This window comes from Siphateles boraxobius, unplaced genomic scaffold, assembly GCF_051911475.1.
Source record: "Siphateles boraxobius isolate OS27281-9 unplaced genomic scaffold, OSU_SipBor_1 65, whole genome shotgun sequence".
Taxonomy (NCBI): domain Eukaryota; kingdom Metazoa; phylum Chordata; class Actinopteri; order Cypriniformes; family Leuciscidae; genus Siphateles; species Siphateles boraxobius.
In genome coordinates, this window is record NW_027509192.1 from 647,266 (window position 1) to 660,899 (window position 13,634).

Below are 13,634 nucleotides of genomic sequence, written 5' to 3' on the forward strand. Positions count from 1 at the left end.
AAATGGGGTTTTTTAAAGATTTTTTTTCGGGAAATTGTAAGTTTTTTTATTCCACCAATTAATAATAATAAAAAAAAGGTAATTGTAACTCTCACACTTTTTTCTCGTAATTGCGAGTTTACATCTGGCAAATCTGACATTATAAAAAAAAGTCAGAATTGTGAGAGAAAAAGTCTTTGTGGCGGAAACAAGCTTCCATACAAAATCGATCCTCTTATGCATAACAAAAATTATGCAAATCATATGCACAAATCATATATTTAGTTCATGCTGCAGTTATGGTTTAGCCTACAGCAGAGATAAATTTTATAGAGATGTATTTTGTTTTTTTATTTTTTTAAATGTGTCATATATTTGAACCCGACAAAACAGGCGCTATTTTTAACGGCCAAATAATACCGATAATTAGGCAATTTAAATACAATATTGTCCGATAATGCTCATCCGATGTACTTATGATTTATCAGTGCTTGGATTAAAACTTTGCTGATGCTAAGTATTTTATTACGGTATAGCTAGTTAGGCTATATGACAATCATGCAGATTTTGCTTGCTGTATGTCAAGAAGAGTATTTAATAAGTAATTTGTTGAGGTAGTTTTAAGCTCTAGAGTCTAGACTCTCTGCTGTCTGACGTCGTGTCACTCATAAGTAAGGCTAATCATCAGAAAGTGACAGGTGTCAATCAGTCGCATTCCGCTAATCCACAGCTTTAACTGTGCGCTTGACCACACACACACACTCACACACGCCAGTATAAACTCAGGACCACTGTCGTGTGATTTCTCAGTGGTTTTAATCTCTCACCGTGTGTTTCAGCGGCTGTACAGCAGATGGCAGCGGATTACAGTAACTCCATTAGCCTGGCAAAGGCCTGGCACTAAAAGCACTGACTGCAGAGGACAGAGCCTCATATAAATACATCACACAATAACATGCTCGTGTCATGGTGGTATCTCTACCTGGGCGCGCAAAGCCTCTACACACACGGTAAGACTGACATGTGAGTGTGTTTTAACAAGAGTGGATGTTGAACATATAGTCTTAAATGACCTTGATTGGAAACGAGAGGAGGGTTACATGGATCAGAGTGTGTTTGAGTGTATACAGGACAGGACAGACGTGTGTGTTTGTGCACATGATACATCACTGGAGGAGTGTCCAGTAAGTGACCTTGATCTATACAGACAGCAGCAGATATTATAAACATGAAGCAGGATCTTCATTACAGCAGATTTCTTGTGATGCCTGTGTGATTTACTGAAGAGTATCTGTGTACCGGTGAGATCTTAACACATGCTTCTTTATTTCTATATATCATCTGTGTGTTATGATTGTTTTGATTATGAGATGAGGTTCTCCATTTGCTGCTCTGTTGACTGAGTTTTGGGAAATGTTGCTTGGTGAGGTTATTAATCATCAACATGGTTAGAGGTTGTTTGGGCAAAACTTAATATGGGACTAATTTAACCAACATGCTCTCTTGAGATTCACTTGCTTCACCTCAAATTAACCTCGTATTTTCCTTTCGAATTCTTTTAAAATATTCCTGTAAATTTGAGCTATAGCTCTTTCTGGTTTTTAGGTAATTGTTTTTCCCAGAATGATAATACGTAAATGAGTACAAGCATGTTATTAGAATCAACGAGGTATTTTTAACAAATAATTTATTTCTATTTTTATTTTTAAGTAGCCTACAATTTTACCAATTGTGTAGCTTTTTTTTTTTTAGTTTAAAAAAAGTTTTTGTTAAATGTAATAATTTAATCTTGTGAGAAATATTGAGATTTGATTCAGACTTTGGTGTATTCACAAATTGATGCATTGTAAAGATCTCTAGATGAGATTTTGAGATACAGGAAAAAGTTTCCAGTTGGTCTCTTTTTCATATCATTGCCATTTAAGAGAAATAATTTAGATATTACGCAGATGGCCATGTGTGTGTGTGTGTACCTACTTAACTATATTCTGGGGACAAATTTTTGCCCAGAAGTGACCAGAACCTCCCTTTATGCACATACTCATTTGTAAATCAGGGTTTTCAACAATGTAAAACTGCAGAAAGTTGTGTGTGATGGGTAGGTTTAGGGGTACGGTTAGTGTAAGGCGAGAATATACAGTTTGTAAAGTATAAAAATCATTGTGTCTATGGAAATATCCCCTTTTAGATATCAGTGTGAGTGTGTGTTTGCAATTATTTGATGATTTTCCATTGCAGTGTTGAATATGGCATCAGTCCTGCAGAAGCTCATCACTCCTCTGTTCAGCGGGCCGGTTGAACCGCCCAGGAATAAAGTGACGGTGGTCGGCGTGGGACAGGTTGGCATGGCCTGTGCCGTCAGCATTCTCCTGCGGGTGAGACTGTGAACGTTATGAAGTCATTGAACGTTTCAGGCGGCTCTCGCTAACAAAATTCGGACTTTGTAACCAAAGCACAAACATATTCCTTGTTTGTTTATTGATTGTACAAAAGGTTATGAACATTTTGCTCATGCTGAGGATGTCAGTAGGTCAGTGGGTCACAATATCAATCATTTTTCAATAGATTTGGGTCATGTTTGTCTGCGCTTGACTTTGATCCCTTTGTCCAGTTAGATAAAAAGTGAAGAACCACGGCCAGCACAAACATAGATGAGCAATTCTAACAGGTCAACAAAATTAGATTAGGAAAAAAATAAGTTGTTTGAAGAACCTGTATTGGCCAATGATTTGACATTAAATATATATATATATATATAAAATACACATACTATGATTTCAATACATTTCTTCTAAGAATTTTTTTTCCAAATTTTTTCAAATTATTTTTACAATTATTTTACATTTTTGTCTGTCTCAATGTCAATAATGTCTTGGTGTAACGGTCTCTAAAACATTATTATATCTATTTTTAATATTATTATTTCTTTAATATTTTATTTTTTTCTGTATTTTCATATTTTTATTATTAGAAGTAGTATAATTATTATTATTTGTACTATTATTATTATTTCTATCTATCATTATGTCTAAAAAATCAATGTTTTAAACATTTCTTTTAAAATAAAGTACATGCTTGTGTGTAGTATGAGTATATCTGATTTGTGAGTTATTTGTTGAATGGTGTGTTTGTTCGTGTGTGTGTGTGTGTAGGAGCTGGCGGACGAGCTGGCGCTGGTGGACGTGGTCGAGGACAAACTGAAGGGGGAGATGATGGACTTACAGCATGGAAGTCTCTTCTTAAAAACCCCCAAGATCGTCTCAGGCAAAGGTAGCTCACTTCTTCTGTCATATAAATGCCTCATTCGTTTATTCTTCTGTCACATCAACTCCTCAATGTTACTCAATGTTGCAAAAGTCGCCACTATGATGCTGGTGGTTGCCAGGGTGTTGCTAAGCACTTGCTAATATGTTTTTTATTATGTTACGATATGGTTGCTTGGGAATTTTGAGTGGTTTGTTTTGAAATAGAGATAAAAAAGCTCCCTTGTGAAATGTTTTGTCGCTCAGATTACTCTGTGACGGCCAACTCTCGTGTGGTGGTGGTGACGGCGGGCGTTCGACAGCAGGAGGGCGAGAGCAGACTCAATCTGGTGCAGAGAAACGTCAACATCTTCAAACACATCATCCCTCAGATCGTCAGATACAGTCCCAACTGCATCCTCATCGTGGTGTCCAACCCAGGTACTCGCACTCACACTCAAACTCTCACACACACACACACTGTCTCACACTCACACACTCTTACTATTACACACACACACTCTCACTATTACACACACACACTCTCACTATCACACACTCTCACTCTCACTATCACACACTCTCACTCTCATGGTCACACTCTCACTCTCATGGTCACACACTCACTCTCCTGGTCACACGCTCACTCTCCTGGTCACACGCTCACTCTCCTGGTCACACGCTCACTCTCCTGGTCACACGCTCACTCTCCTGGTCACACGCTCACTCTCCTGGTCACACGCTCACTCTCCTGGTCACACGCTCACTCTCCTGGTCACACGCTCACTCTCCTGGTCACACGCTCACTCTCCTGGTCACACGCTCACTCTCCTGGTCACTCTCCTGGTCACACGCTCACTCTCCTGGTCTCCTGGTCACTCTCCTGGTCACACGCTCACTCTCCTGGTCACACGCTCACTCTACTGGTCACTCTCCTGGTCACACGCTCACTCTCCTGGTCACACGCTCACTCTCCTGCTCACTCTCCTGGTCACACGCTCACTCTCCTGGTCACTCTCCTGGTCACACGCTCACTCTCCTGGTCACTCTCCTGGTCACACGCTCACTCTCCTGGTCACACGCTCACTCTCCTGGTCACACGCTCACTCTCCTGGTCACACGCTCACTCTCCTGGTCACACGCTCACTCTCCTGCTCACTCTCCTGGTGACACGCTCACTCTCCTGGTCACACGCTCACTCTCCTGGTCACACGCTCACACTCTTGGTCACACTTTCACTCTCTTGGTCACACGCTCACTCTCCTGGTCACACACTCACTCTCTTGGTCACACGCACACACTCTGTCACAAACCAAGCTTTATTTGAGTTTATAACAGTTTTTCTGCTACAGTGGATGTTTTGACGTACGTGACCTGGAAGCTGAGCGGCCTCCCGAAGCACCGCGTCATCGGCAGCGGGACAAACCTGGACTCGGCTCGCTTCCGGTTCCTGATGGCTGAGAGGCTGGGTATCCATCCCAGCAGCTTCAGCGGGTGGATACTGGGAGAACACGGTGACTCCAGCGGTGAGAGCGTGTGTGTGTGTGTGTGTGTGTATATATACTGTGAGAACATAGAGACTCCAGCGGTGAGACCATACAGACGTGTGTATATTAGTAAAGATATTTATATTACTATTAAATAAAACAAATGTATACAGTATTTTTATAAATATTTTATTTAATTATATAAAATATAAATTATAATATTAAATTATAAATAAATAATGAATAGTAAAATGGCATTAAAAATAATACATTATAAAATATAAATAATAAAATATTTTAAAAATTATAATTTGCATGAATGATATATATATATAAATTATGTAATTAATAAAATATTAGGATCATGTATAATAAAAATATTAAAATAATTATAATTCTTATGCATTATTAGCATACATGCTAATTAATATAATAAATAATAAAACAGTAGTTATTAAAATAATATTAGTGATATTTATTCAAAATTAAAATAATATGAATAATAAATTATATATATATATATATATATATATATATATATAATTATATAAATTGTAAAATGTTATGTTTTTATAAAATACATTCTATTTATTTCCAATAAACAAAAAATTTAATAAAACGATAAATATTGCCATCGAATTCTGAACATTTAATATCATTCAAGAACTCATGGTCTCTGTGTGTTTGTTTTGCAGTTCCTGTTTGGAGCGGCACTAATGTGGCAGGAGTCAGTCTGCAGAAACTCAATCCTGATATCGGCAAAGACACGGACAGAGAGAACTGGAAAGAAACGCACAAGAAGGTCGTGGACAGGTACGTCAGTGAGTTCGTCTTTTAGATATTAGTCCTAATTAATGAATTAGTATGCGAAAGGAACAATAAAAAAAATAAAAATATGCAACACTGTCATCACGTGACTTCACTACATTGCATGATTGATTCAGTGTCTCGTTATCTCACAAATAAATATACTTTATAATTCAGTTTGGTTAAAAAAAAAGCAGCATTCAGACAGAAATGAGTATGCACTACTTTTGATTCATGTGTTCACCGCAGTGCCTATGAGGTGATCCGACTAAAAGGTTACACTAACTGGGCCATCGGCTTGAGCGTGGCCGACCTGAGCGAGAGTCTGATGAAGAACCTGAACCGAGTCCATCCCGTTTCCACCATGGTGAAGGTCAGGACAGTGTTACTGAACCCTACACACAACACACACACACACACACACACACACACACACACACACACACACACACACACACACACACACACACACACACACACACACACACACACACACTAATGTTCAACAGTTCAGGGTCTGTTAGAGTTTAAAAAAAGAAACCAGAAATAATACTTTTATTCAGAAAAGACACATTAAATTGATCAAAAGTGACAGTAAAGACATTTCTAAAGTTATATTAGACAATATAACATTATTAGACAATATGATTGCTTGTAAGTAGCGGAGACCGGGGCTAGTTATCACACATTAATCCAGTAAATGTTTCTCACAGTGTATAGACACAACCCCTAAAGTCACTAAAAAAGCTATTAAAAATTAATCCAGTAAATGTTTCTCACAGTGTATAGACACAACCCCTAAAGTCTTGACCACTAAAAAAGCTATTAAAAATTTCCACCATTTTCCCAATTAAACAAGCCCATGCTATAGTGTTGTCATACTGACCTCAAAGAGCTACTTCACCCAAAAATGTTTAATTCTGTCATTAACTACTCTCCTTCATGTCATTCCAAACCCGTAAGACTTTCGTTCGTCTTCAGAACACAAATGAAGATATTTTTGATGAAATCTGAGAAGTTTCTGTTCCTCCATTGACAGCTACACACTTGTTCACTACCACTTTGACGCTTCAAAAAATAGATCCTAAAACCAATCCATATGAATTAAGTGGTTTAGTCCAAATTTTCTGAAGAGACACGACTCAAAAGTCTTACAAGTTTGGAACGACATGAGGGTGAGTAATTAATGATAGAATTGACATTTTTGGGTGAAATAACAACATTCAGTCGTGGGGTTAAATGGTAATCTAACTTGGCTTGCTGTCCTTGGAGGAGGCTCGAACCCGAGGTTCGGCTTGAGCTCAGAGTTAAAAAAAACCCTGTGGTGGAATTGTGCATAAGAGGATAGAGATAATTTACTGGAGGAGAAGGGCTTCCGGAAAAATGTGTCAATGGAATGACGTGATGTCTGCTGCTTATACAGGTGAAACTCAAAATTAGAATATCATGCAAAAGTTATAATTTTGATGATTATGGCTTACAGTTTATGAAATCCCCAAATTCAAAATCTCAGAAAATTACATGAAATCAATAAAAAAAGTATTTTAAACAGAAATGTCAGCCCTCTGAAAAGTATAATCATGCATATGTACAGTGCCTAGCATAAGTGAACACACCAATGCTAAAGTTGACTAAAGAGAGGAATAAAAAATCATCTTTTGGAAATTGATATTAATGCCTTAATTTAAAAAATGAGAAAAATCCAACCTTTAAGGACACCAATTTTCTTTGTGAATGAATAATGTATCGTAAATAAATAAATATTCTTCCTTAAAATACAGGTTGCATAAGTCAGGACACCCCTATGTTAAATTCCCATAGAGTCAGCAGATTTTTATTATTTTTAAAGGCCAGTTATTTCATGGATCCAGGATACTAGGAATTAAAAAAGCCCCACATCATCACATTCCCTTCATCATACCTAGAGATCGGCATGGGGTACTTTCCATAAGATCATCTTTCAATGCAAATCAAACCAGCTATTAGCCTAACTGAAATAACACCATGCTGATCTCTAGATATGGTGAAGGGAATGTGATGATGTGGGATATTTTAATCCCAAAGGCCAAGGGAACTTTATCAGGATGCATATTATCCTGGATCCATGAAATAACTGGCCTTTAAAAATAAAAATCTGCTGGCTCTATGGGAATTTAACATAGGGGTGTCCTGACTTATGCACCCTGTATTTTAAGGAAGAACATTTATTTATTTACGATACATTATTCATTCACAAAGAAAATTGGTGTCCTTAAAGGTTGGATTTTTCCTCATTTTTTAAATTAAGGCATTAAGATAAATTTCCAAAAGATGATTTTTTTTTTTATTCCTCTTTTTAGTCAACTTTAGCATGGGTGTGTTCACTTATGCTAGGCACTGTAGTTATATATACTAAATATATTAGTTTCACCTTTTAATTTGAATTACTGAAATGCATGAGAGAACTGTTGCACGATATTCTAATTTTTCGAGTTTCACCTGTATAGTACGCTCGTAATGATGATTGACAGGACTGAATGTTTAGGCTCCTCCCGAACCTACGTTTTGAACTTCATTTAATATCCTTCAGTAAATGAATGATGAAACCCATTTCCAGGCCTGAATGCAGATGTTTGTTGCAGGGCATGTACGGGATCGGCGACGAGGTGTACCTGAGCCTGCCGTGTGTGTTGAACAGCGCTGGAGTGGGCAGTGTGGTCAACATGACTCTGACCAGCGACGAGGTCTCGCAGCTGAAGAAGAGCGCAGACATGCTGTGGCACATCCAGAAAGACCTTAAAGACCTGTAACGCTCGCTAACTCACGACCAAGGGCTTTTATTCACAGCGTCCGGTGTTTGATCGCTGCTTCAAGACACCCGTAAGCGGTTCACTTAGAGGTGTTGCATAAGATTTTTTGGTAACACTTTATTTTACAGTGTCCTTGTTGCATATGTTACATGTGCTTACCATAGCAATAACAGTAAAGTATGCATAATTACATGCAACTAACCCTCAACCAAATCCTACCCTAACCCTATAGTAAGTACATGTAGTTAATTAATATTACTCAGTAGTTAAATATATAATTACACTGTAAAAATGACACCTAAAAATAAAGTGTAAGCAATTTTTTTTAAAATATCCTAATGCAAACATACACTGTCCAGCCAAAAATAAGTCTCTGTTTGGATTTAAATATGCAAATGCTTAAGAGTCTATGAATGGATCATTATTGCAGTGATTATTATGTTTCCAGCATGTTTGGGAATAGTTCCTCTAACCATAATTGATGGAGTGTGTAGCTTTTCATTTCTTAAACAACCATGTAGGAAGACACATCATGAACATATTCCAGGAAGATTCCTCAGGCTCAGATTGTGAAGGAATGGTTGTGAGGAAACATGAATAATCATTTTCACACATGAATCGTCCAGATCTTTCATTCACTGAAAGTCTTTGGGATGTGCTGGAGGAGACTTTACAGAGTGCTGGACTGAAGCACCTCTTGATGGAAAAAACATCACATCATTTAAAGTCTACTTTAGAAAAACGGTTGCCAAACATAAAACATGCTAAAAACATGATCACTGCAATAATGATCCAATCATACACTCTTATGCATTTGCCTGTTTAAATCCAAACAGCGACTTTTTTTTTCTTTTTTTGCCGGACAGGTATAAATCGTACTATCAAATGAATTTATATACTTAAAATAATCAGAAACGCATGACTGTCTCTGTAAAACAGATCTTGGTGTCTGAAAGCTTATGGTGAAATATAGCTGATGTTATACGCTACAAGTCAAAAGTTTGGATACAATTTACTGAATTGATGTTTAAAAACCGTTAGAACCAAAGTTTCAAATGCTTCAAATTAGCTTTGTAAACAAATATTAATTTTTTCAACATTTGATTTACCTTTTTTTTTATGCATGCATTGGAGCAGTGTCAAAAACCTTCAACAATGTTTAAAAACCTCCCATGATGCATATCAAGATGGTTGATGCATGCCCTGACAGAGTAAGAAGAACTGCAATCCAGACAATGAAAACTTTTTCCATTTCTCACTTTTGATCACAAAATGTGAAAAATAGCCATAAAGAATAAGTAGGAGTGTCCAAACTTTTGATTGGCATTGTTGCTCTTCCAAATGACTGTTGGTTACAGAACTACTCAATGTAGGCACTAAATGTTGATGTTGAAGTGCAATAATTAAGGCAAATGCTACAAATATATACACGTTTGTGTAATGTTTGCACTTGTATAAGGCTTTAAATGTGATAGCTGGACCAACAAGGATATAATCCATTTATTAAACAGAATCTATGTCGGTAAAAATGTATATTAGTCTCACATTTCAAGTATGTACAAATACTTAAACAAGTCAGTCATGTATCATAATGGCATATCACGCAGGTTGCTGAATCTCCTGGTGAGCACGAAGAGATGAAACAGTCTCCACTCCACTAGGTGGAGCTCATGTGGAAAACGTCCAAATTAGCCTCAAGATTTTGACGATTAAAAAGAGCAAAACAAACCAATTGGCACATAAAAAACTTATTTAAAAAAAAAAAAAACAGTAACGACTTTATTCAGAACCCAGTGATTCCTTCAGGTGAACTTCATCGTTCGTCGTTTCGGGGTGCAGTCCGTGGTCCCTGTCGCCCCCTGGAGGGATACGCGTGATGCAGCAACAATGACAGCGCCTGACTTGGTTTGGTTATCAGTCCCAGAAAAAACACAAACTTCTTCACAGGTAAAATATCAAAAATCGCATCCGTGGTTCAGAGAGGTTGGCCACCAAGACGCCTAGCCCGAAGCACATTATGACAAATATAAATATGAGCCACTCATAGAAAACTAAACCGTTATACCATGGTGTTGCTCTCGCCGACTTTATCCACAAGCTGAAAGACAAACAGAAAAACATAATGGTCAAAATTAATCATTTGACCGGATTTGAAGTATCTGTCATGCAAGCGCAAAATACCAAACCAGTGAGAAGAGTCGGCAAACTGTGGTTGACTTACTCCACTGATACCAGGAAGGTTCAGTAAAGATCCCAGAATAGGCACCCGCCTAATAAAGCCAATCGCTACTGGGAAAAAGCCCCTGAAAACAGATGGAGACACAATTAAAATCAAGTATTATTAAATTTGCCCCCCAAAAAACTTTTTTAAATGAATGTTCCCTCATAATCATTAATCAAAATAACTTCTCGCTCTAGCAGCGACATTTTTTTTCTGATGATGTGTTTACTGGCATGAGGGCGGGGCAACCTGTCACTCACATGAGATCGACCAATAGCAAACCACAACCATCCAATCAGTTCCCCATGGACAAAATCAAGCCCCCCTTACATTTGTTCTTGTTTGCGAAGCTGTTTCACTCATGCTGCGTATATACCCTAAAAGTATATACTCTTTTTGTGAAGAAAAAGTACATACTTTCGAGTGTGTAGAAGAAGCTTTGGTAGTGGGACATGCAATCACATAATAAAATTGCATAATAAATTAGTGTTTGTAATTCTGAACCGAGTCCTCATCCAAAGCACAGTGGGTTGTGGGTAATATTAGCCGTTAGAGTGTGCATGGAGCCACTTTTTGAAAATAGTAGACCATCCGGGGACTTTTTGGCATACTCTTTTCAATATACAATGCTTTGTAAAACACTTTTTTTAATCTCACGTACTATTTAGGATGGATAGTACACACATTGGTCAGTTATGCGTTACAACCCAGGCGTCCCACAAACGTCCTGAAAAGTGAAGCTAAAGTATTGATCGCCCCCTGGTGGCTGGCTGCAGTGCATGTCATTAAATCCATCCTCTCCATATCATCAAATGGAACATGTGCCAAACTAAAAAATTTAATTACACTTAAAATAATATTTTTCCCCAGGATGTTTTTTATTTTTTTTTATTTTGAGGTATTTCTTATCCACGCTGAAATATGCTTTAAAAACGGTGTAACATCATGATTGACAGCTGTGCTTGCAATATAGACCTTATTCAGAGCAGCGCCATGACAGGTATGAAAACGAGGCTGTGAGGGATACACTTGCCGTGTTTTCAATGGCATCTGTTGTAAAAGCTAGGTCATTCAAAATTCTCCACAGCTCATGTTGTCTGGAGTTTTTGTACATTTCTTGGAAAGGTATTTCTGCAGTGTTTCGTCAGCAACACAATACAACATATGAAATAACAGTACAACCCACTGAAGAGATATATGTCTATCCCTCAAAGCCTCGCCTTCATTCCCATTAAAAATCAAAGATGGCGCTGCTGTGAATAAGGTCTATGGGCAGGACCTTTATACCACTGAATGACTTTTTTCGGGAATATTTTGGTGAAATTTTCTACAGTCAAAGGAAGTGGAGACGATTTTTATAGCCTATGGTTACAACAGGGAAGAAAAGACTATCGCAACTTACATTTCATGCTGACTTTAAATCTGTTAATCTTGAACAAAAAAGTGACAGTGTAGCTTTAAATAAATAAATATAAACCCCTTTATGGTTACGCAAAACCACCCTGTCAGGGTTTGTGAATAAAACAGCAACAACAACAACAAAAACTCACCGGAAAAGAAGGAAAAATCCATAGACCTCCAGAACTACGCCTACAATTGGCCATCCTATCAGCACCACGAAAACGCCTCCCAGAAAGAAACCAGTGGCTTTCATTTTATGCCGCTGGAAGAAGAACCTGAATGTCCGTTCCAGTCCGATAACAAATGAGAGACCTCCAACGAACAAGATCTACAAACACACACAGATATCCATGTTCAGTTCAAGGAGGGTTTAATATCATAACACAAATCTGAGCATTCACATCACATTTTACTCCATTCTAACACAACTTTGTTTCCATACTTAAGCACACACTCACATTTCCAATGGCCAAGAGTGCTTTATCAAAGAACAGAATCATTCCGAAGAAGAGGAAAAAAACGCCGAAACCCGTCAGCCCCATCCCGATCTCTGATCAAACACAAGAACAGACTTCATTAGAGCTGAAATTACAAATCAAAAATTACAAAAAGAGAGTTACTGCATGCACATGAGTCATATTTGAGTGGTTGCAGAAATGAACATTAAGTACTTAAAGTATACTAGTAATAATGTTGTACAACTTGCAATTGTATTAAGCTTTTTCTTTTTTATGCTTTGGAAAAGATTTGATTACCATTTACCATGGTATTTGCATGGTACACCACAGCACTTGTTCAGAGAATGCCATGGTAATATATCTATCATAGATTGACAGACAGACATAGATGGATGGATGGATAGATAGATAGATAGATAGATAGATAGATAGATAGATAGATAGATAGGACATTCAACATCATAGATAGAAAGAAAGAATGTGGTAATACCATAGAACAACAACAGTATAATATGGTTTTACTGTTGATAAATCTAATTATAACCATATTTACATACTACATTACACCAGCATTCGGGCTAATTTGGGCACATTTACATTCATGGATGTTTATTAATGTACACTTTCCCTTTTTGAAATAAATAAATAAAGCCATAATGGCAGTCCTATTACCATGACATCACCGTTCTTCATTAATGTTAAGAGTTTTACTATATTTGATTGTACTGTTAGAGGCCAGGCCGTCTATCCTCATTCATTCCCTTTAATCACTTTAAGAACATTTTCAGCTTTAAAGCCGCATTTTCACTATTTCTATCACGATTAACACAGCGCAAACATACAGTAAATATGACTTACTCTGTGAATCCGATAATGAAATCATGTTTGTGTTGTGTATCAGCTGCTTTACTGACTGAAGAGTAAAACTGTTCTGTGTGTAATCGCCACGACACCGGAAACACGTAGAGATACTTTTAAAAGTCTGAAATGACGCAGAGACGCGCTGAAATTTTTACATAGTTTACAGTATTATTATTATGTACCCTTATTTTATTTAAAGGCTATTTTATTACTGCTAACTCTCGCGATTATGCAACTCCAACGTAAATACTGGCAAAGTTTGTTCGTTTGAATAAACCTACTCGCTTCCGTTCGTGATGTTGGGAAATGCAGTTTTCAGTTGTAACAGGATGCACTCTGAATTAGAGACAAAAAACTACAAATCCCACAATAGGAGGTGGGAAGCAGGA

General features: G+C 37.5%; 2 protein-coding genes across 4 annotated transcripts; one reads left to right on the forward strand and one right to left on the reverse strand.

Annotated features, from left to right (window-relative positions):
• The first annotated feature begins 779 nt into the window (after positions 1–779).
• ldhbb (lactate dehydrogenase Bb) lies at positions 780–9,837 on the forward strand. 2 transcript variants are annotated; one of them, XM_077210002.1, is made up of 8 exons: positions 780–989; positions 2,218–2,354; positions 3,132–3,249; positions 3,489–3,662; positions 4,574–4,747; positions 5,404–5,521; positions 5,765–5,888; positions 8,137–9,837. In XM_077210002.1, the coding sequence occupies exons 1-8, from the start codon at positions 935–937 to the stop codon at positions 8,302–8,304; spliced, it is 1,068 nt and encodes a 355-aa protein (XP_077066117.1). In that variant the 5' UTR covers positions 780–934; the 3' UTR covers positions 8,305–9,837. The 2 variants fall into 2 exon arrangements, with proteins under 2 accessions (XP_077066117.1, XP_077066118.1); XM_077210003.1 differs by lacking the exon at positions 780–989 and adding an exon at positions 1,161–1,280.
• golt1bb (golgi transport 1Bb) lies at positions 9,790–13,530 on the reverse strand. Of its 2 annotated transcripts, XM_077210005.1 has the most exons (6): positions 13,465–13,530; positions 13,243–13,366; positions 12,385–12,476; positions 12,076–12,254; positions 10,526–10,607; positions 9,790–10,402 (listed from the first exon to the last, which is right to left on the reverse strand). In XM_077210005.1, the coding sequence occupies exons 2-6, from the start codon at positions 13,265–13,267 to the stop codon at positions 10,364–10,366; spliced, it is 417 nt and encodes a 138-aa protein (XP_077066120.1). In that variant the 5' UTR covers positions 13,268–13,366; positions 13,465–13,530; the 3' UTR covers positions 9,790–10,363. The 2 variants fall into 2 exon arrangements, with proteins under 2 accessions (XP_077066120.1, XP_077066119.1); XM_077210004.1 differs by lacking the exon at positions 13,465–13,530 and having other exon boundaries at positions 13,243–13,393.
• Between the last annotated feature and the right edge of the window lie 104 nt (positions 13,531–13,634).